Source organism: Oncorhynchus keta, unplaced genomic scaffold, assembly GCF_023373465.1.
Source record: "Oncorhynchus keta strain PuntledgeMale-10-30-2019 unplaced genomic scaffold, Oket_V2 Un_contig_17214_pilon_pilon, whole genome shotgun sequence".
NCBI classification, from domain to species: Eukaryota; Metazoa; Chordata; class Actinopteri; order Salmoniformes; family Salmonidae; genus Oncorhynchus; species Oncorhynchus keta.
The window spans coordinates 57,544-82,067 of record NW_026280350.1 but is presented as its reverse complement, the minus strand read 5'-3'; the positions used below and the strand labels follow the sequence as shown (position 1 = coordinate 82,067).

Sequence of the window (24,524 nt, the reverse complement as noted above, 5' to 3'; positions counted from 1 at the left end):
GAGAGAGTAGGAAAGACCTCGGGAGAGAGTAGGAAAGACCTCGGGAGAGAGTAGGAAAGACCTCGGGAGAGAGTAGGAAAGACCTCGGGAGAGTAGGAAAGACCTCGGAAGAGTAGGAAAGACCTCGGGAGAGAGGAAAGACCTCGGGAGGAGGAAAGACCTCGGGAGAGTAGGAAAGACCTCTGGAGAGAGTAGGAAAGACCTCTGGAGAGAGTAGGAAAGACCTCGGGAGAGAGTAGGAAAGACCTCTGGAGAGAGTAGGAAAGACCTCGGGAGAGTAGGAAAGACCTCGGGAGAGTAGGAAAGACCTCGGAAGAGTAGGAAGGCAGTTTGTCAGTTACAGCAGCATGTCCCCTGAATGATAATGAAGAGGTACTGTTGGTGAGAAGCCTGACCACGGGGTGAGAAGGTGATTGATAGCGTACTTCCTGAGCTGTTACCAAAAAACAACTGGCATTTGGAAAGTTTGAGGTGAGGGAGAAAGTGTGGTGGAACAAGTATTTGTTAGTATTGTTAAGTTTCTTGCTCACTGGATGGAATTCCCGTTAGCCAGCCAGAGAAATGTAGATCAACATTAGCCAACTTCATCAACTCAATTAATTGATCAGTTGTGTGAAAAATTCCCTGGCTAATGAAGTCAGACAGCTAGCTAACGTTACAACATCAGATGAGCTAACGTTCGTAACCTAACCAATTCACTATCGTAACTGGTATACGAATCCTTTCCGTTCCTCAAGTTATAACACGTTAGTTGATTATTGGACCCTGGCAATCTGTGAAATGTTAGTTAGTTAGTTCGTTATGTGTACTGATGTTTTCCCTCTAAAGTTTGTAGTTCATTTTCAGAATGAGAGAATTAGGTGAAAATGAGGCGTTGCTTGTTAAACTTCTTAGGGCTGCAATCCTGTTAACGGGATGATATGACAACAGCCAGTGAAAGTGCAGGGCGCCAAATTCAAAACAACAGAAATCTCATAATTAAAATTCCTCAAACATACATGTATTTTATACCGTTTTAAAGGTAATCTTGTTGCTAATCCCACCACAGTGTCCGATTTCAAATAGGCTTTACATCCAGCCAATTAGAGGAGTCACAAAAAGCACAAATAGAGAAAATTAATCACTAACCTTAAATCCTAGTTCCACAATAAATGCTTGATTTGTTTGATGATGTCCTTTATTTATGTCCAAGTAGCTACTTTTTTTCGGGCGTTAGGTACACATATCCAAACGCTCATGCAGGTCCCGCATAACTTCGGACAAAAAAAAGAGAGACTGATACACTGTGGTCAGTATGAGAGAGACTGAGATCCAGTATGAGGGAGAATAGTTTACAGAAATTGAGTTTAGTGTTTACTGAGTAGAACATCATTTTACAATCGCCAATCTTTTTATATCATTTTTTAAGAGAAATTAGGCAGGCAGGTTGTCTCTGGCCCACCCTCCAGGTGGGGTGGTGATAATGCACTATTAACGTTGGAAACCAAACATCAATAAACTCCACCGAAAAATAAGTTTACTAAAATAAAGTATGGTGGATAAAGTTCCCTCAGGCCCCGTTTACAATTGAAAACAATTTTGGGGAGAAATGATCCGTTCTGATCTACTTCACTCATGGACTTTAATTGAACCATAAAAAAAACGTGACTCCCTAAAAACACCCCACTTCAATTTAAGTGACTTCGTAGCAGGTAGGTAAAGCATTTTCATAACCTGCTACATGAATAATCCCAACCTGCGTTGCTGTATTGAAGTGGCGTGTTTTAGGGAGTCCCCCAAAAAACACAGAGCGAATGTGATGTCGCTGATCTGTCGATACTCGATTGCTCTGGCCTGTGACTGAACGCAACAAAACCAGACAAACCGGAAGTTGCTGCTCTGCTACTAAAGATGGTAGCCAGTTAAGAATCGAGCTAATTAGTAGCTTTCAAGCAAGAGATTCATCTCAATATAAAACATACAGCGCCGTAGAAAAGGACCATTAGTCGAAACTGACGAGATACAGCCTACCTGCCTTTCCACGTGGAAGAAAACGGAGGACAGAGACGTGCTAACTACGGAGTTGGCTTTTCTACAAGGAATCTGGTCAGTTGGCTAGCTTTTGTTCAACAACAGCTTTAGCCGGATTTGTGTTTTTGTGCCCTTATGAACGACGAATGTTTAGTCTCGTTATGGCGGTAATGTCACCAGTTCTAGTTTTGTGAGGTCCAAACAACCCCGGCATTGTGAGTATGACGCGGGACGTTTATGCCCAACTAGAACTTGGTAAAGGTATATTTTTGTAAAACCTTTTAACGTTAGCACGTCTGATATTGCTCAGTTTTAAAAGATAAATAGCTCAAATGATCCATAACGTTGTTTTTTTTCTTCATGTCGATGCCTTTTAAACGTCGTTATGAATTGCTCCAAAAAATTATACCGGATGAAGTTTTGTAGATGATTCGGTTGCGGCCATGTTGATGACGTCATTAGTCAGTCTGAGTTCAGTTCTTTACATCCGCGGAGTGTTGAGCTGCCAAAACTCAATTGGAATTGCAAATTGACTAATGATAAGTCAATATCATGTTTGCGATTCCTTTTCCTAACTGGGTATGCATTCCTAAAATTGGTATTTTCATGATTGAGTATGTATGAAATAAATATCAAACACACTTTGCGAATTAAGTTCCAAAGTCCACATCAACCACACACAACGCAGAGTTACATCGGTGCAGTATAGCACCGGACTACATATGCAGCTGTAATTAACTAAAAAAAAAAGAATTATTATTATTATCAAATGATTAACATCCCCTCTTGACCTGTGGCCTATTTGAATTGGTCCTTATGTGCAACTTGGTGCATCATCAAGGGGAACAACATCACACTGCTACATTGGCAACAGCGGTAAACATCAGTTGGTAATTTCAGGTACTTGAGGGTAGTTGACGATATCTCAATACAAATGACACGTTGTTTACTGTCTTCATGTTTACATCGCTTGTTGTACTGAGGGTTCCCACACGGCCTTGTCTTCATGTTTACATCGCTTGTTGTACTGAGGGTTCCCACACGGCCGTGTCTTCATGTTCCCTCGCTTGTTGTACTGAGGGTTCCCACACGGCCGTGTCTTCATGTTTACATCGCTTGTTGTACTGAGGGTTCCCACACGGCCGTGTCTTCATGTTTACATCGCTTGTTGTACTGAAGACAGACGGAAGACATAGGTGGCCACCTGTTCTAATTAGCTATCTAACGTGCTCTGGAGACCTGTGTGTCAGTAACTGGGGAGGAAGTGGAGTTCTTCAGCTGGAGGCAAACGCAGCGTCTGGATCTGGCCAAACTGCTACAGGAAGTCTAGCATTTGTTGTTGTTGTTGAAAGATTCTTTCTCGCTGATTAGAGGTCGTTGCATTTGGTAGTTGGATTAGGTAGTTGGATTTAGGTGACGAGAAGAGTTAATTTGGAGGAGAAAGTCCCAGGAGGAACCTCCGGTAGTCTCCTTAATGCATTTTATAGCAGGAGGCCCAGAGAAGTGAGAGAAGTCAAGGAAATACTGCTGAGACTTGAGGTTTCTAAATGACTCGACCAGTAGGAGAGTGTTTCCTTCCTGAGTTATACTGGCTCCCTTTTTGTGGTTTTCAGGACATGTCTCTCCCACCCGCCTCCCCTCTCCCCGAGTCCCCAGGTCCTGCCTCTCCCGCTGGTACATTACTACTGGGTTTGAAGAGGGTGTCTGTGCGGCTGGTTGACTGCAGGAAAACACTGGGACTGAGTGGAACTACGAGAGGAGGAGAAGAGAAGGGATATGGAGATTCAGATTCGATGTCATCAAGTAGGAACAATGGTGAGTATTAGACTACAATCTGCTTCTGTAGCAGTTCATTGATTGGGCAATATTTATTAATTGAGGCAAATTTGCTAAATGTAACTATTCAGTGTCATATAGCAGCTCATCTGTGTTGGATGGGGAAGATACTTCAACACTAGTTCATTTTGAGAATCTTTAGTACATGTGAGGAACCTTAACTTTCATATCTTTGTTTCACAGGGGACAACCCTAACGGTCGCTCGCTCAGTGGGAGGGTCTTATCATCTGGGAAGGCTCCAGGGTTGAACGTGATCCAGCGACCTTACAGCTGTGATGTATGTGAGAAGAGTTTCACTCAGTCAGGAAACCTACGAAGACACCAAACGGTACACACAGGAGAGAAACCATATGTCTGTCCTTTATGCGGAAAGAGTTTCCTTATGTCAGGAACACTGTCTAGACACAAGAGAACACACACAGGAGAGAAACCGTACGGCTGTCCTATATGTGGAAAGCTTTTCCGTACGTCAGGACAATTGACTATACACAAGCGAACACACACTGGAGAGAAACCTTATAGCTGCGATCAATGTGGGAAGCGTTTTACTCAAGCTTGTTCCCTGACTGAACACAAGCGAACACACACTGGCGTGATGCTCCACTGCTCAGACTGTGAGAAGAGCTTCGCTACGTCGGTGAAGTTGAAAAGGCACCAGAAAACGCACACAGGAGAGAAACCTTATCGCTGTGATCAATGTGGGAAGAGTTTTGCGAGAGCTTATTCCCTGACTGAACACAAGCGAACACACACAGGAGAGAAACCATATGTCTGCGATCAATGTGGGAAGAGATTTACTAACTCGGGAACACTGACTTTACATCAGCCGACACACACTGGAGAGAAACCTCGTAGCTGTGCTATATACAGCTGTAAGCATTGTGAGTGGAGTTTTGCTCATTCAGAAGACCTAGCAAGACACCACCAGAGAAAACACATGTGGGAGGGTATTCATGTCTGTGATCAATGTGGGAAGAGTTTTGCTAGTTCTGGAGACCTGAATATACACAAGCGTATACACACCGGAGAGAAACCTTATGTCTGTGATCAATGTGGGAAGAGTTTTGCTAGTTCGGGAAACCTGAATATACACAAGCGTATCCACACCGGAGAGAAACCTTATGTCTGTGATCAATGTGGGAAGAGTTTTGCCTCATCTGGATTCCTGACTAAACACAAGCGTATCCACACCGGAGAGAAACCTTACAGTTGTGCTCGGTGCGAGAAGAGTTGTGTTTCCAAAGGAGAGTTGAGAACGCACCAGCTGGTACACCCCAGAGAGAACTCTCTCTTCCTGTGTGATCGATGTGGGAAGAGCTTCACACACATGGGATCCCTGAATGTACACATGCGTAGGCACACAGGAGAGAAACCCTACCGCTGCGATCAATGTGGGAAGAGCTTTATTCAGCCGGTAGAATTGAAAATGCACCAACGAGTGCACACTGGAGAGAAACCCTACAGCTGTGCTCTATGCAGGAAGAGATTCGCTCAGTCAGGACTGCTGACTGTACACAAGAGAACACACACTGGAGAGAAACGTTATAAATGTGATATATGTGGGAAAAGATTCGCTCAGTCAGGAAACCTGAAGAGTCATCAGAAAACCCACACAGGCAGAAAGAGAACCCGCACAGGTGGAAAGAGAACCCGCAAAGGCGGAGAGAGAAGTCAAACAGACAGACTGAGTCACCACCACACCTCCATCCTCTCAGGCATCAGTTCTCAGGATCCCTCTGTAGACTCTGGGTAAACATCACAGGATCCCCTCTGTAGACTCTGGGTAAACATCACAGGATCCCCTCTGTAGACTCTGGGTAAACATCACAGGATCCCCTCTGTAGACTCTCGGTAAACATCACAGGATCCCTGTATTGACTCTGGGTAAAATAGCCCACTCTGTATTCCATATACAGTGTACATTGGAGGTGGCAGAGTATGAAATGCTGCTGGATATGTACGACACACCAAGTCATATTGGTTAGTATTTTGTTAAAATCACTTGCAGATATTCGTATTGTAACGTGCGTTTGTGTCTGACCACGTCCACCGGGAATTCTTATTGGTCAATAGTGGCCATGGTTTTTAAATTTACCAGCCTAGAATATATTGCCTTACGAGACTTTTGTCCATAGAGGGACACCATTATCAAGTTTCCTGCAGATCAGGTCATTCTGTTGCAGAGGAGTAATGGTTTTTAAGTGTTTTTTTGTTTTTTCATTCAATTCAAAATGGCAGAAAATTCATCATGGATTTCTGGTTCTGAGGCAAATGTGTTCCTTGTGAGGAGAAGGATATATATATATATTGCATTTCATGACTTTAGGTTAAAACGGGGGTGAAGAGAGCGCAACTTTTTCAAAGTTTGCATTTTCATTCTTGTTATAGCGCCACCATCTGGTCAAATCGGTGTGTGTAATCTCTAAAAAGGGCAGGATGCGTCATTCACTAGAGTGTTTTGTCAAAATCGGGCCAGTAGTGTCAGATAATTGCGTGTGACAAACCTAAAAATGTACAAACGGGATAAACGTGGTGCTTTCAAGATAACTGGGAACTCTGGGAGGGGGGCAAGGTCAATATATTCCAGATGAGGTCATGACATTGGTGATCTGTAACGGCTGAACCGTGATGCAATAGGGGTGTGTTCCTACGCTTAGACGTTGCTGACTACTGACAGCTCTTACAACGCCTGGATAGGTATTTCACCTATCAGCTAACCTACTGACAGCTCTTACAACGCCTGGATAGGTATTTCACCTATCAACAACGCCTGGAACCTATCAATGCCTGGACAATGCCTGGATAGGTATTTCACCTATCAACTAACCTACTGCTCAGCTCTTACAGCACCTATCAGCTAACCTACTGACAGCTCTTACAATGCCTGGATAGGTATTTCACCTATCAGCTAACCCACTGACAGCTCTTACAACGCCTGGATAGGTATTTCACCTATCAGCTAACCTACTGACAGCTCTTACAACGCCTGGATAGGTATTTCACCTATCAGCTAACCTACTGACAGCTCTTACAACGCCTGGATAGGTATTTCACCTAAGCTAACCTACTGACAGCTCTTACAACGCCTGGATAGGTATTTCACAGCTACCCTGGATAGGTATTTCACCTATCAGCTCTGCCTGGATAGGTATTTCACCTATCAGCTAACCTACTGACAGCTCTTACAACGCCTGGATAGGTATTTCACCTATCAGCTAACCTACTGACAGCTCTTACAACGCCTGGATAGGTATTTCACCTATCAGCTAACCTACTGACAGCTCTTACAACGCCTGGATAGGTATTTCACCTATCAGCTAACCTACTGACAGCTCTTACAATGCCTGGATAGGTATTTCACCTATCAGCTAACCTACTGACAGCTCTTACAACGCCTGGATAGGTATTTCACCTATCAGCTAACCTACTGACAGCTCTTACAACGCCTGGATAGGTATTTCACCTATCAGCTAACCTACTGACAGCTCTTACAATGCCTGGATAGGTATTTCACCTATCAGCTAACCTACTGACAGCTCTTACAACGCCTGGATAGGTATTTCACCTATCAGCTAACCAACCACATATTGTTATAGCCTGGTGAGGAGGAGGAGCTCTGCAGACCGTGTCCTGAAGTAATTTAGCCGCGCTCTGTAGAGTAGCTATTTTCTCAAGTTTTCTCAAGGAACTTGTGACATTCCTGAATTACTCATTATATTAATGAAGTCTGATTCAATCAACAAATACGATCATTTGTTTTATTAAATTTAAAAAAGGTTACGGGTCCAAGACTGTACATATCTGGTTGCTGTGTTGCAAAATCACTACATATCCCATCGTGCCAAGTAGGGAGAGGCTGCCCGTTGTCACAGTTCCAAGACCAGTCAGAAACGTCCAGCTAAACCCCTACGTCAATGACAACGGTGGATCTTTAAACTGATCTTAGGTCTGTGTTAAGTAGCAAAAAAAAACAACAGATGGCTCGAACCAGTCATGACGATTCAACAAAACAATAAATCCTTTTCAACTTTCTTTGTCTCTGAACTTACAATAGCTAGCCCCAAGTCGTTATATATTTAATTTAGCTATTTGCCTCATGACTTCTGCATACTTTGTTGACTACAAACTTTCTTTAACTAACTGTGGGACAGGCTGTTAGTTCCCACACTCAGGACTCTGACTCTCTATGGGTGACAGACTCTTGGCCTCCCATCCTATTCTAACCACCTCTCGCCAGTTTCGGTATTCATGTTACCTGATGAAGTCGCTGTACAATATGATCTTGTTGCCATCTGATGTACATCCAGATATCATAAATCTGCATTGCAGAGCTCTCCCTGTCCTCTGCCGTGCCCTGATTGTATTACTGCTGATGATATCTGGAAATGTGCATGTACAGCCTGGCCCCTCTACTGTTGCAAGCCACAATTTTGCTCTGATATCTGCTTCAATGATTTCTGCTCTTGTAAAAGCCTTGGTTATCTGCACGTTAACACTAGAAGCCTATTACCTACAATGGATAAATTGAAAGTGGGTTCACAGCTCCAAACCAGATGTGTTGGTCATTACTGAGACGTGGTTAAGGAAGAGTGTTTTGAATACTGATGTTAACCTTTCTGGTTATCACCTTTTTTGGCAAGACAGATCTTCCAAAGGTGGGGGGTGCTCGGTTGTCTCAGTCTGTCCCCAAACAATCTGATTTGCTGGTTTTAAGCATTAAACTTTCAAATAGCTCTTTGTTGACTGTGGCTGGGTGTTGTTGTCCTCCATCGGCATCGACCTGTACCCTACCTGCCCAAAGATCTCTCTTGGCCCCTTACACTAAGTCTGAATTTGTCCTGCTAGGTGACCTAAACTGGGACATGCTTAAACCACCACCTGTGAAAAACTTCTTAATGAGCAAGCCTTCCTTCATGAACTGGCCTCTGTAAAATGGTATAGAATCAGCTTGATTCCCTCTGTCGAAGACGCTTGGACCTTCTTTTAAAAAATATTTTCAGTGGTATTGTTAACAAACACATCCCCATACAGAAAATGAGAATTAAAAATGGTAACCCTTGCGGAGTTGCTCCACCTCAAGAAATGGATTTGGTGACAGGCTCGGCACACTCATACTGGCATACTGTAGGCAGTCACTGAGTCAGAGGAGCTAAAGGGGCTCCTGAAACTTGACCCCCAAAAACATCTGTGTAAGATGATTTAGACCCTTCTTCTTTAAGGTTGCTGCCCCTATCATCACCAAGCCTATCTCTGACCTTTTTAACCCGTCTCTCCTATCTGGGGAGGTTCCCATTGCTTGGAAGGCAGCCCCACAGTTTGTCCTTTATTTAAAGGGGGAGATCAAGGTGATCCTAACTGTTATAGGCAAATTTCTAATTTACCCTGTTTGTAAAAAGTGTTGGAAAAACTTGTAAATAATCAACTGACTGGCTTTCTTGATGTCTATAGTATTCTCTCTGGTATGCAATCTGGTTTCCACTTAGGTTATGGATGCGTCACTGCAACCTTAAAGGTCCTCAATGATGTCACTATTGCTCTTGATTCTAAGCAATGTTGTGCTGCTATTTTTATTGACTTAGCCAAAGCTTTTGATACGGTAGGTCATTCCATTCTTGTGAGCCGGCTAAGGAGTATTGGTGTCTCTGAAGGGTCTTTGGCCTGGTTTACTAACGACCTCTCTAAGAGTGCAGTGTATAAAGTCAGAAATCTGCCACTGGTGTGATTACTACCTCTGAGGGTTTGGAGCTTGAACAAGTACTTGGGAGTATGGCTAGACGGTACACTGTCCTTCTCTCAGCACATATCAAAGCTGTAGGCTAAAGTTAAATCTGGACTTGGTTTCCTCTATCGTAATCACTCCTCTCACCCCACCTGCCAAACTAACCCTGATTCAGATGACCATCCTACCCATGCTAGATTACAGAGACATAATTTATAAATCGACAGGTAAGGGGGATCTCTTAGATGTTCTTTACCATTTGGCCATCAGATTTGCCACCAGTCCTCCTTATAGGAGGACTGGTGGCAAATTGCACTCACCATTGCACTCTATACTCCTCTGTGAACTGGTCTTCTCTGTATACCTGTCGCAAGACCCACTGGTTGATGCTTATTCATAAAACCGTCTTAGGGCTCACTCCCCCATATCTGAGATATGTACTGAAGCCCTCATCCTCCACATACAAAATCTGTTCTGCTAGTCACATTCTGTTGAAAGTCACCAAAGCACTCACATCCCTGGGTCGCTCCTCTTTTCAGTTCGTTGCAGCTAGCAACTGGAACAAACTGGACAGTTTTATCGCAATCTCTTCATTCAAAGACTCAATCATAGATGCATACTTTTGTCTTTGCTTTGTGTAATGCCCTTTGTGCTGTTGTCTGTGCCCAATAATGTTTGTACCATGTTGTGTTGCTGCCTTGCTGTGTTGTCTTAGGTCTCTCTTTGTTGTCCTTTATTTTTTTAATCCCAGCCCCCTACCTCCAGGAGGCCTTTTGGTAGGCTGTCATTGTAAATAAGAACAAATTCTTAACTCACTTGCCTAGTTAAATTAAATAAAACATTAATATCCTTCAAGTCCTAAGCTACAGGCAGTGACATTTGGGTATGTCATTTATAGGCAAAAATTGAAAAAAAAAGGGTCCGATGTTTAAAAATGAACCTGAATCTAGAAAATGAATGGTGATGTCACTTCTGCACACTGTGGACTCCACTCTGCAGCAATCTCCCAGTCGATGACATGCACACAGCCATTGGTTGACGCATGCAACATTATGATGAAAGTCGGGAACCGAATCTCATAGGTGAACGATATTGTTATGGGTGTAAGATGGCACAGTGATGCCATCTGTTGGTAAATGTTCATTACTGCAACTCGTGTGTTTTACCGGGGTGCTTGAGATACCCGGATGTGTTGTGAGGTACTGAACAAGACTGGTTTCTCGCATCAATGCCTCTGTCTCGTCATTCTACATTCAAACATGGTGTCAGAGTCGGATAACGAACCATGCTTTCCGCAAATTAGAGTCACCTGCTCTGGTTTACAAACAAATGCTTATTTGTTGACAGAGATAAAAGTGAAGAGAATATCAATGTGTTGTTACCTGAGGAAAATAAATAAATAAACTGTTAATGTTGGAAATTGTTACTAGGCTTGTTTTGTTAGTGAATTGACACCTCCTGTCCTATTTTATGGGTGTAAGATGGCACAGTGATGCCATCTGTTGGTAAATGTTCATTACTGCAACTCTTTTACCCGGATGTGTTGTGAGGTACTGAACAAGACTGGTTACTCGCATCAATGCCTCTGTCTCGTCATTCAACATTACAGATATGTTCATTTGGCTCCCTGGTTTGCATGCTGCTGCTGCTTTAGGAGCTCAAAACAATTATATGCAGATAATTTACTAAATATGTATATAAAGAGGGTGAATCCTCACGAGGGAGAAGGCGCCAAGCTGATTTTTGTAGTGCTGTAAAAAGAGATCTAATTTGTCCAGGAAAAAAATATATTTGAAGGCGCATTTCATGATCTGACATAATGGTAGCCTACTTTTTGCGCTTTACATTGGAGATAAAAATCAACCTAGAACCATAAGATTTAAGTATTTTGAAAGAAGAGGCGTTTCCGAGACAAACGAGCCGGCGTTTTATTAATAGTCCATGTTTGAATTAAAATTGAATACATACCACTTTATAATAAGATCAAATACACATCTCGTATTAACTTTGGAATACCTTTTTTGTTTCCCTTTACTAATTATTCAGTGAACAAATAAAAATGCATCAAGTTTTACCTGAAGTGTAAGATTAGCTACACGAAGCGTCATCCATGTATTTATTCAAATAGAATATAAACTCTCGATACTCGATTGCTGTGGCCTGCGTGACAACGTAATAACGTCAGTCAAAGCGGAAGTGGCTGCTAAAGATGGTAGCTGACAGTCGTGCTACTTATGTAGCTTTCAAGCGATATGTTATTCTCTTAATAAACAAAATACAATATCCACAGGGCAACTTTGTTTTGACGTAAAGGACCATTAGCTGAAACTGAAGAGATATGGGTAGCTAGCTATCTACCTTTTCCACGTGGGGGAAAACGGTGGGCAGACGCTTGGTAGCTACTTAACGTTAGCTGTTTTCTACCTGGTAAGTTGGTAACTTATGTTCTACAACCGGATGTTTTTGTGCACCTATGGACGACGTAGCTGGGTTTTCAGCGTTCATATGATACCAATTCCAGTTTTGTGACGCGTAAATAAACCCGGCAGTGTGACTGTCACACAAACATTGTTGTTACTAACTAGTCCTTGGTGAATTTAGCTTTACACGTTAGCTCGCCAGATAATGCGCCGTTGCAAAGATGAGTAGTTCATATCAACCATAGATTCATTTTCATGTCGATGCCTTTTAAACGACGTGAAATGCCGCAAGCAGTTGATTTGGTTGCGGTAATATTGACGTGCCATGGGTGTTGCCAACTATTTTTAATGAAGATTAGCTGGAGTACTACCGTATACACATAAAACCTAGCGGTCAAACAATTGAGTTTTTTTTCACCATTCCCTTTCCCATAAGGGATTTTTATAAACACTTAAAATAAGGGCTTTGTTTCTTGTAGATATAGGATTTGTTCAGCACAGGTGGATTTGTCTTTTGCCTAACTTTCTTTATGACAAATGATGGTGAATAATTGATGATTGCCGTATACATTTAAAGGTACATGGGGCATCGTGATGTCATCGTTTAACTATAAGCTCCACTCCACATTTTAACTAATAAAACATTTTCTTTACATGATAAGTAATTGTCCTGACTTTCAAGAATATCTGAATTGCTTTGCCTGGCTTTTTTCTGATTGGCTGGATGTAAGTTTCACCATCCAATTATTTCAGATCTATGGGAGTGCATTCTATCCATGCTGGCTTTCGCTGGGGCTACCTGAGAACTTGCACAATTGGTGGCTGACTAAATACGTTTTTTGCCCCACTGTAGATGCCATGTTTTTTCACCTGCCCATGTTCATGTTCATGGTCCATTCCAAATCAAAACACATGTCACACATGTATTAGTTAGTATACGTAAAGACAACATTAAATCAATAATAGTCTGATAGGTGACAATATTAGCCTATCACTTGTTAATGATGCGTTGTCGCTTGTGGGTGATGATGTATTATCACAATGCCAAGCATCGGCCATCGTGGTGTAAAGCTCGCCGCCATTGGACTCTGGAGCAGTGGAAACACGTTCTCTGGAGTGATTTATTATCTTCACCATCTGGCAGTCCGACGGACGACTCTGGGTTTGGCGGATGCCAGGAGAATGCAGTGGTCTGGGGCTGTTTTTCATGGTTCGGGTCCCTTAGTTCCAGCAAAGGGAAATCTTAACGCTACAGCAAAGGGTGGATACTTTGAAGAATCTAAAATATTTGGAATTTGTTACTACATGATTCGGGGCGGCAGCGTAGCCTAGTGGTTAGAGCGTTGGACTAGTAATCGGAAGGTTGCGAGTTCAAACCCCCGAGCTGACAAGGTACAAATCTGTCGTTCTGCCCCTGAACAGGCTGTTCCCAGGGGGAGCCGTCATTGAAAATAAGAATATGTTCTTAACTGACTTGCCTGGTTAAATAAAGGTAAAAAAATATATAAAAATTTAAAATGATTCCATACGTGTTATTTCATATTATTCTACAATGTAGAAAACAGTAAAAAGAAAAAAAGTAAAACCTTTTGTATGAGTAGGTGTCAACTTTTGACTGGTATTGTCTATGCCCGTAAAATCTTGATATTGTATATATTGTCCAGTCGTCTTTGAAATAACTCTGGTGGATCAACCCCTCCCGGTCTTGACGTAATCTCTCCAACACGTGTAAAGCAACTACTGGAGGTGGAGGATTTACATTTGACATTTCAGTCATTTAGCAGATGCTCTTATCCAGAGCGATTTACAGCAGTGAGTGGATACAATTTCCTTGCGGGTTGCAAGCACCATGCTTTACCAACTGAGCCACAAAAATCTCCTGAGTTCCCTTGAAATGTTTTCAGGAGAGGATGCCACAGGCGGTAGTTCATGAATACCCCCCTTTTATAATTGAATTGTGTAAATTTCCAAAGGGTTCAAAATAAAGCCTTTTCCCTGCTCAGTTCTATGTTTCTCATACTCTGTGCTGCTAGCGGGTCCGTTGCCAGGGAAGCTAACGTTGCTGCTAGCGGGTCCGTTGCCAGGGAAGCTAACGTTGCTGCTAGCGGGTCCGTTGCCAGGGAAGCTAACGTTGCTGCTAGCGGGTCCGTTGCCAGGGAAGCTAACGTTGCTACTAGCTAACGTTAGCTGGCGAACGGTTCTTGTGGACTAGGAGACTAACGTTAATAATGAAAACATTACATACACACAGATTAAGGAAATATTGCTCTCTCTTACAAAGGGGCCGTGAACACTCACTTACCTTTGACATGAGGAATCTAAATGTTTTAAACAAGTCCCTTCGTTGTGTAGTCGACAAACTTGGCAATTATTCTTAATTGTCATTTTGCGATGCCACCAAAAAATTCCAACCAAATATCCGAATCTCACAAATAGTGGCAGCCTCTTGTGGCTGATCCTGATCTAGGATCAGCCTACACCTAGATCTACAGTAGTTGCATTGGGTGATGAGAAGAGAACACTGGTAAATGTCGTAAATAATCATATTACACTGTCAATATTGTCTCGTGCTTCTACACCTGCATTGCTTGCTGTTTGGGGTTTTAGGCTGGGTTTCTGTACAGTACTTTGAGATATCAGCTGATGTACGAAGGGCTTTATAAATACATTTGATTTGATTTGTTGTGATGTATCATCCTTCTATTACAGGTGTATGGACTTCCTGCTGTCTTCCACTACAGGTCATCTAAAGTGTATGGACTTCCTGCTGTCTTCCACTACAGGTTATCTAAAGTGTATGGACTTCCTGCTGTCTTCCACTACAGGTCATCTAAAGTGTATGGACTTCCTGCTGTCTTCTTCTTCTACAGGTCATCTAAAGTGTATGGACTTCCTGCTCTCTTCTTCTACTACAGATCATCTAAAGTGTATGGAATTCCTGCTGTCTTCTACTACAGGTCATCTAAAGTGTATGGACTTCCTGCTCTCTTCTACTACAGGTCATCTAAAGTGTATGGACTTCCTGCTCTCTTCTACTACAGGTCATCTAAAGTGTATGGACTTCCTTCTGTCTTGCCATTGACTGTATTGTTGTTGTTCCCACCAGCAGGACAACATGAGTGAAGAGAAGGAGGCATTGCTGGAAGAAATCGAACAGAGTTTATTTACTCTAACTAAGGATCATTTACTTTACCTGTGTGAACGTTGTGGAATAGATGGCTCCCAAGTTAAAGGAAAGAACCATCGCTCGTTGCGACGTAAAATCATGGAGGAAATGTGGGAAAATGCAGATTCTGTGAAATCGGAGGAGCAGGGAATGTCTTGGTTACTCCGACTGAAAGATGACATCAGAAAGATGCATAAAGAATCTAGTGTGGCACCCATGAGTCCCAGCCAGTCTGATGACGATGCTACAACCTGCGGTGAGGAATGGGACATGCAGGACAATGATTGGTTTCCTAGCAACGGGCTGGAGGCGGAGTCATCTCCAGAGAGGCATACCCCAGAGCAGAGGGAGAGTGGTGTGAGTACATCCCAGTCAGAAAGTATTTCTGATTCTCAACAGTCTGTCATGGATTCTTCTTGATTCAGAATCCTTCTATACTGTACAGACATTGGAGGAGAAGATCTGAGGTTCCTCCTCCTTGGACTTTCTCCTCCAATGCTTTTTGAGGAGGCAGAATAGCCCGATTGAGGAATCAAGGAAAGAATCAAGGAAAGACTTGAGATTTCAAAATGGAAAAAACAGCAGTGGACACCTTTTCTGAGTCAAGATTACGTTCAGTGCTAAAATGCCAGCCGAGATTTAGCACTCAATTTATTTATTTTATTTTTTTAAACACGCCACCCCCTAAAAATGTCCGCCTATGCAACACGAGCCTAATAAAACCAGTTCTGTAGTCTGTGCAGTAGACTTAGTACATTGTCACAGCATATTGGCTATGTTTGGCCTGCCAATATTGTTCTTCTCAGGCCATATTATATTTCAGAACTTGAGCTCTGATAAAATGGATCAGTTGGTGTGTTTACTTGCGAGGCACAGCTGAGCATAAATTTAAATAATGTGCTTTTTTTATATTACTTGACTGATGGTACCGGCATGGTTATCGTTGGCATGGTGACCACTTCTTTAAATAAACAGGAGTGCAAGGCTTTATCGTTGGCATGGTGACCACTTCTTTACATAAACAGGAGTGCAAGGCTTTATCGTTGGCATGGTGACCACTTCTTTACATAAACAGGAGTGCAAGGCTTTGTCGTTGGCATGGTGACCACTTCTTTAAATAAATAGGAGTGCAAGGCTTTGTCGTTGGCATGGTGACCACTTCTTTAAATAAATAGGAGTGCAAGGCTTTATCGTTGGCATGGTGACCACTTCTTTAAATAAACAGGAGTGCAAGGCTTTATCGTTGGCATGGTGACCACTTCTTTACATAAACAGGAGTGCAAGGCTTTATCGTTGGCATGGTGACCACTTCTTTACATAAACAGGAGTGCAAGGCTTTATCGTTGGCATGGTGACCACTTCTTTAAATAAATAGGAGTGCAAGGCTTTATCGTTGGCATGGTGACCACTTCTTTACATAAACAGGAGTGCAAGGCTTTATCGTTGGCATGGTGACCACTTCTTTACATAAACAGGAGTGCAAGGCTTTATCGTTGGCATGGTGACCACTTCGTTACAGGGAGGAGTGTTTCCCTCCCTGCTTCATCTAGTCTCTATTTTTTTAATTTCCAGGACAAGCCTACTTCGCCACCTTCCTCCCTCCAGTCCCTGGGTTGTACCTCTCCCAGGAGTTCCTTCCTGCGGGGTCTGAAGAGGGCGTCTGTGTGGCTGGACGACTGCAGGAAAACACCCGGGCTGAGTGGAACTGTGAGAGGTGGAGATGAAGAGGGAGATTTGACTGATCAAAGTAAGTAGGAGGGTTTAGGGGTGTGTTAATGTGGTCTGGGGGGTTAAGGGGTGTGTTGATGCATTAATAATGTCGTCTGGGGCTTAAGGGGTGTGTTGGTGCATTAATAATGTGGTCTGGCGCTTAAGAGGTGTGTTGGTGCATTAATAATGTGGTCTGGGGGATTAAGGGGTGTGTTGGTGCATTACTAATGTGGTCTGTAGGAGGAAGTAATATTGTTTTGACAACACAGCTGTGTAATTCAACTTCTCTAGGACTGATAGTTTATGATGAAGACTTACACTTCTATTCACTGTTTTATAAATTGTTTTGTTTACACAGGAGAGAGACATGACTATCCTGGTTCCTCTGGGGCACCTCAACAACATCCTGACGCTGACAAGGCAGAGAAAAGTCTCTCCAGATCAGAACACCTCGAGAAACATGAATGGAGACCCACAGGGATGAAACCTCACCGCTGCTCTGACTGTGGGAAGAGTTGCAAATCTTCATCAGCACTAAAAAAACACCAGACAATCCATACAGGAGAGAAACCTTATAGCTGTTCCCAGTGTAGGAAGAGTTTTGCTCAGTTACAAGAACTGAAAGTACACCAGAGAACACACACAGGAGAGAAGCCTTATAACTGTGATCAATGTGGAAAGAGTTTTTGTTATTCAAGCCAGTTTAAAGTACACCTGCAGAGACACACAGGCGAGAAGCATTATAGCTGTTCAGACTGTGGGATAAGCGTTTGTACCTCAAGTCAGCTGTTATTGCACAAGCGAACCCACACAGAAGAGAAGCCTTACAGCTGCTTACTGTGTGAGAAAAGATTTTCGTCAAAATATAGTCTGAAATTACACCAGAGGGTCCACACTGGAGAAACTAATTATGGCTGTGATCAGTGTGAGGAGAGTTTCACCTCGTCGGCAGACCTCAGAACTCACCAGAGAATCCACACCGGAGGGAAACCTCACCTCTGCTCCCAGTGCGGGAAGCGCTTCCGCCAACAGTCTGGCTTGAAAAGCCATGAGAGGATTCACACAGGAGAGAAACCTTTCCAGTGCTCCCACTGTGGGAAGACATTCAGCCACAGGGCCACGTTTAAGGCACACCAGCGGACTCACACCGGAGAGAAGCCTTACCAATGCTCCCAGTGCAGGAGGAGTTTCTCCCAAATGGGCCACCTGAAAGTACACCAACAGACGCATGCTAAAGTGAGATCCCACCTCTGCCCACAGTGTGGTAAGGGCTACTACTCTCTAGACATCTACAATGCACACATGAGAACACACAACGGGGAGAAGACTCACCACTGCACCGACTGTCCCAAGAACTTCCTCACCCTGACTCAGCTCAAAACACACCAGCGGACACACACAGGAGAGAAACCGTACGTCTGCGACCAGTGTGGGAAGAGCTTTGCTGAGTCGGGAAGCCTGACTCTACACCAGCGCTCGCACACCGGGGAAAAACCTTACCACTGCTCGGAGTGCGGGAAGAGCTTTGCTCGCTCCGGGGCACTGAAGAAGCACCAGCTTACACACACTGGGGAGAAGCCTTACAGCTGTGGTCAGTGTGGGAAGAGGTTTCCCAGGTCAGATACTCTGGCTACACACATGAGAACACATACAGGAGAGAAGCCCTATAGGTGTGATCCATGTGGTGAGAGGTTCTCCTATCATAGGTGCCTGGTGAAACACATGAAAACACATGTAGGAGATACACCAGCCCTCGAGCGACCAATCACCCTAGGCCTCAGGGTTGAAGGACCCATCCATCAACCAATCACACCAGGCCAAGGGTAAAATGGAAATGTCTTACAGATTGCATGGTAGCAATTGAAAGAAAAAAAGTTGAGCACACAACAGTTCACCTGACACAAGACTGAATCCAAACATTACTGTTGATTTGATATTTTTCTGTACTTTAGGCCACATTGATAACATGTTACTAAACAGCCATTGCGTTCCAATTTCAACCTGTATTCAATTCGGGTGTGAGTGTAAAGCGTAATGGCATATAACAACATTAGTAGTTTTATTATTCAATATTGTTATTAATATGGGTTCGTTGCTGAGTGTTGTAACATGGTGCCAATTTCAAGGCTATATTTCTTGAATTGGTTTCAGAATGTGTTGACCCTGATTTGTTAGATACCCCCCTCAGCATTTACAAGCTGATTGTTATGTTGTTGACTTGTTTATACATTTAGGACGTTTCTAAAAATCTGTTTTATACCAGGTTAGAACATGCATCCTTTTGTCCTGATCTGGTCCCACATTCTGATTGTGACCACATTTTAAGACCGGGTGTAGACAATTAAAGGACACATTGCGACCAGATCTTCCTGCCTACCCCCGGAGGTATTCAGGCACACATTGTGCAGATGGAACTGGACAGATGGTTGCTGATAATGGGCCTCTGTACGCCTATGTAGATAATCCATACAAAATTAGCTGTTTCCAGCTACAATTAGTCATTTACAACATTAACCATGTCTACACTGTATTTATGATGAATGTGATGTTATTTTAATGGACAAAATGTGCTTTTCCTTCTAAAACAAGGACATTTCTAAGTGACTCCAACCTTTTGAATTGTAGTATATGTTATATAAAGCTACAGTCATAGTCCCAAATAGAACCCTCTTCTCTAGGACATATATATAAAGCTGCAGTCATAGTCCCAAATGGAACCCTATTCTCTAGGACATATATGGAACCCTATTCACTCAGACATATATATATATAAAGCTACAGTCGTAGTCCCAAATAGAACCCTCTTCTCTAGGACATATAGTGCACTACATCTGACCAGAGTCCTATGGGAATAGTATCTTGTCATTTTGGATTTCATCAAAAGACTACATTTTCTTTATTGCTGTGCTGGTGTACATGTAGAGTTATTCAGTTATCTATTACCTCCAAGTTGTCAATAAAAAAATACCTTGACTAACAATATGAGTGAAATGTGTTTTTACCTCAATTTGACAAATTGTTTTGCGATTGGGCATCAGCTAGGTTATTACCTGTGACCTTACCCTGCCTATCCCAGCGCCAGTCAGAAGGTAGATTAGTAGTTTAGTCCACCTCCCAGTGCCAGTCAGAAGGTAGATTAGTAGTTTAGTCCACCTCCCAGCGCCAGTCAGAAGGTAGATTAGTAGTTTAGTCCACCTCCCAGCGCCAGTCAGAAGGTAGATTAGTAGTTTAGTCCACCTCCCAGCGCCAGTCAGAAGGTAGATTAGTAGTTTAGTCCACCTCCCAGCGCCAGTCAGAAGGTAGATTAGTAGTTTAGTCCACCTCCCAGCGCCAGTCAGAAGGTAGATTAGTAGTTTAGTCCACCTCCCAGCGCCAGTCAGAAGGTAGATTAGTAGTTTAGTCCACCTCCCAGCAGGAGGAAGGCTCCACACCTGTGACCTTACCCTCCCTATCCCAGCGCCAGTCAGAAGGTAGATTAGAACAGAGGTAGATTTGACATGGGAATAGTTAAGAACGTTCGATCAGGTTGGAAAACAAAAAAGTGTAACTGGGAATTGGAACTGACAAGCTTGTTGGTTTCAACCTGTGTATATTTGGTATTTTATAAGGATCCCCATTAGCTGTTGCAAAAGCAGCAGCTACTCTTCCCGGGGTCCACACAGAACATGAAACAATACAGAACATCAATAGACAAGACAAGCTCAAGGACAGAACAACATACATACAGACAAATATAATAGCAGCATAGTGTAACATTACTGTAAGGCAAAACGCCACTGCATTCAATGGTGAATTATAAAGGTTCATGGATAAAACATTCATGCAGCATCTGCATACCAACCATGCAGTTATGTACAGTGTTGTTCTGAATGATGTACAGTGTTGTTCTGAATGATGTACAGTGTTGTTCTGAATGATGTACAGTGTTGTTCTGAATGATGTACAGTGTTGTTCTGAATGATGTACAGTGTTGTTCTGAATGATGTACAGTGTTGTTCTGAATGATGCACAGTGTTGTTCTGAATGATGTACAGTGTTGTTCTGAATGATGTACAGTGTTGTTCTGAATGATGTACAGTGTTGTTCTGAATGATGTACAGTGTTGTTCTGAATGATGCACAGTGTTGTTCTGAATGATGTACAGTGTTGTTCTGAATGATGTACAGTGTTTTGAATGATGTACAGTGTTGTTCTGAATGATGTACAGTGTTCTGAATGATGTACAGTGTTGTTCTGAATGATGTACAGTGTTGTTCTGAATGATGTACAGTGTTGTTCTGAATGATGTACAGTGTTGTTCTGAATGATGTACAGTGTTCTGAATGATGTACAGTGTTGTTCTGAATGATGTACAGTGTTGTTCTGAATGATGTACAGTGTTGTTCTGAATGATGTACAGTGTTGTTCTGAATGATGTACAGTGTTGTTCTGAATGATGTACAGTGTTCTGAATGATGTACAGTGTTGTTCTGAATGATGTACAGTGTTCTTCTGAATGATGTACAGTGTTGTTCTGAATGATGTACAGTGTTGTTCTGAATGATGTACAGTGTTCTGAATGATGTACAGTGTTGTTCTGAATGATGTACAGTGTTCTGAATGATGTACAGTGCTGTTCTGAATGATGTACAGTGTTTTTCTGAATGATGTACAGTGTTGTTCTGAATGATGTACAGTGTTGTTCTGAATGATGTACAGTGTTGTTCTGAATGATGTACAGTGTTGTTCTGAATGATTTACAGTGTTGTTCTGAATGATGTACAGTGTTGTTCTGAATGATGTACAGTGTTGTTCTGAATGATGCACAGTGTTGTTCTGAATGATGTACAGTGTTGTTCTGAATGATGTACAGTGTTGTTCTGAATGATGTACAGTGTTGTTCTGAATGATGTACAGTGTTGTTCTGAATGATGTACAGTGTTGTTCTGAATGATGTACAGTGTTGTTCTGAATGATGTACAGTGTTCTGAATGATGTACAGTGTTCTGAATGATGTACAGTGTTGTTCTGAATGATGTACAGTGTTGTTCTGAATGATGTACAGTGTTGTTCTGAATGATGTACAGTGTTGTTCTGAATGATGTACAGTGTTGTTCTGAATGATGTACAGTGTTGTTCTGAATGATGCACAGTGTTGTTCTGAATGATGTACAGTGTTGTTCTGAATGATGTACAGTGTTCTGAATGATGTACAGTGTTGTTCTGAATGATGTACAGTGTTGTTCTGAATGATGTACAGTGTTCTGAATGATGTACAGTGTTGTTCTGAATGATGTACAGTGTTGTTCTGAATGATGTACAGTGTTGTTCTGAATGATGTACAGTGTTCTGAATGATGTACAGTGTTCTGAATGATGTACAGTGTTGTTCTGAATGATGTACAGTGTTCTGAATGATGTACAGTGTTCTGAATGATGTACAGTGTTGTTCTGAATGATGTACAGTGTTGTTCTGAATGATGTACAGTGTTGTTCTGAATGATGTACAGTGTTGTTCTGAATGATGTACAGTGTTGTTCTGAATGATGTACAGTGTTGTTCTGAATGATGTACAGTGTTGTTCTGAATGATGTACAGTGTTCTGAATGATGTACAGTGTTGTTCTGAATGATGTACAGTGTTGTTCTGAATAATAATAATAATGATGTACAGTGTTGTTCTGAATGATGTACAGTGTTCTGAATGATGCACAGTGTTGTTCTGAATGATGCACAGTGTTGTTCTGAATGATGTACAGTGTTGTTCTGAATGATGTACAGTGCTGTTCTGAATGATGTACAGTGCTGTTCTGAATGATGTACAGTGCTGTTCTGAATGATGTACAGTGTTGTTCTGAATGATGTACAGTGTTTTTCTGAATGATGTACAGTGTTGTTCTGAATGATGTACAGTGAATTTTAGAGCAGACGTGTGTTACTGTACCAAAGCCTACCTGTGTATTTTGCTGTGTATCATAATGTGATCTTGCAGACATGGATTCAGCTTTGATCGAACTTCATTAAAGGAGCACCATTCATAAAAGAGAACCATTCATAAAGGAGCATCATTCATAAAGGAGCACCATTCATAAAGGAGCACCATTCATAAAGGAGCACCATTCATTAAAGGAGTGCCATTCATTAAAGGAGCACCATTCACCTTTGACCTAACTTCATTAAAGGAGCACCATTCATAAAAGATAACCATTCATAAAGGAGCACCATTCATAAAGGAGCACCATTCATAAAGGAGCACCATTCATTAAGGAGCACCATTCATAAAGGAGCACCATTCATTAAGGAGCACCATTCAGTTAAGGAGGACCATTCATTAAAGGCACCATTCATTAAGGAGCACCATTCATTAAAGGAGCACCATTCATAAAAGAGCACCATTCATTAAGGAGCACCATTCATAAAAGAGCACCATTCATTAAGGAGCACCATTCATTAAAGGAGCACCATTCATAAAAGATAACCATTCATAAAGGAGCACCATTCATAAAGGAGCACCATTCATAAAGGAGCACCATTCATTAAGGAGCACCATTCATAAAGGAGCACCATTCATTAAGGAGCACCATTCATTAAAGGAGCACCATTCATTAAGGAGCACCATTCATAAAGGAGCACCATTCATAAAGGAGCACCATTCATTAAAGGAGCACCATTCATAAAGGAGCACCATTCATTAAGGAGCACCATTCATTAAAGGAGCACCATTCATTAAGGAGCACCATTCATAAAGGAGCACCATTCATTAAAGGAGCACCATTCATTAAGGAGCACCATTCATTAAGGAGCACCATTCATTAAGGAGCACCATTCATTAAGGAGCACCATTCATTAAAGGAGCACCATTCATTAAGGAGCACCATTCATTAAGGAGCACCATTCATTAAGGAGCACCATTCATTAAGGAGCACCATTCATTAAGGAGCACCATTCATTAAGGAGCACCATTCATTAAAGGAGCACCATTCATTACGGAGCACCATTCATTAATGAGCACCATTCAGCTGTGATCTAACTTCATTAAGGAGCACCATTCATTAAGGAGCACCATTCATTAAGGAGCACCATTCATTAAGGAGCACCATTCATTAAAGGAGCACCATTTATTACGGAGCACCATTCATTAATGAGCACCATTCAGCTGTGATCTAACTTCATTAAGGAGCACCATTCATTAAGGAGCACCATTCATTAAGGAGCACCATTCATTAAGGAGCACCATTCATTAAAGGAGCACCATTCAGCTGTGATCTAACCAATATACACTGGCTTTTTCAAGCAGAAATTTGCTACGCTGGCCACCCCTACCCCAGTCAACAGCACTGCACCCCCCACAGCAAGCTTTCCCCATTTCTCATTCTCCCAAATCCAGTCAGCTGATGTTCTGAAAGAGCTGCAAAATCTGGACCCTCACAAATCAGCCGGGCTATACATACCCTCGTAAAACTGAACATCTTACCGATCCTCGACTTCGGCGATGTCATTTACAAAATAGCCTCAACACCCTACTCAACAAATTGGATACAGTCTATCACAGTGCCATCTGTTTTGTCACCAAAGCCCCATATACTACCCACCACTGCGACCTGTACGCTCTCATTGGCTGGCCCTCGCTTCATACTCATCGCCAAACCCACTGGCTCCAGGTCATCTACAAGACCCAGGTCATC

General features: G+C 42.4%; 1 protein-coding gene across 10 annotated transcripts in view; it reads left to right on the top strand.

The window, feature by feature from the left end:
* LOC118374163 (zinc finger protein ZFP2-like) overlaps positions 1-19,842 on the top strand; it is a 61,644-nt gene extending 41,802 nt beyond the window's left edge. For 6 of the 10 annotated variants that reach the window (XM_052503335.1, XM_052503332.1, XM_052503331.1 and 3 more), the window contains 5 exons: positions 3,624-3,825; positions 4,030-4,175; positions 15,096-15,509; positions 16,725-16,899; positions 17,221-19,842. In XM_052503335.1, the coding sequence (XP_052359295.1) occupies positions 3,624-3,825; positions 4,030-4,175; positions 15,096-15,509; positions 16,725-16,899; positions 17,221-18,689 (2,406 nt within the window). In that variant the 3' untranslated portion in view covers positions 18,690-19,842. Of the gene's footprint in view, positions 1-1,883; positions 2,086-3,623; positions 3,826-4,029; positions 4,176-15,095; positions 15,510-16,724; positions 16,900-17,220 lie in introns of those variants that run through there. The other 4 variants (XM_052503339.1, XM_052503338.1, XM_052503337.1 and 1 more) reach the window with 2 other exon arrangements.
* Positions 19,843-24,524: the final 4,682 nt, after the last annotated feature.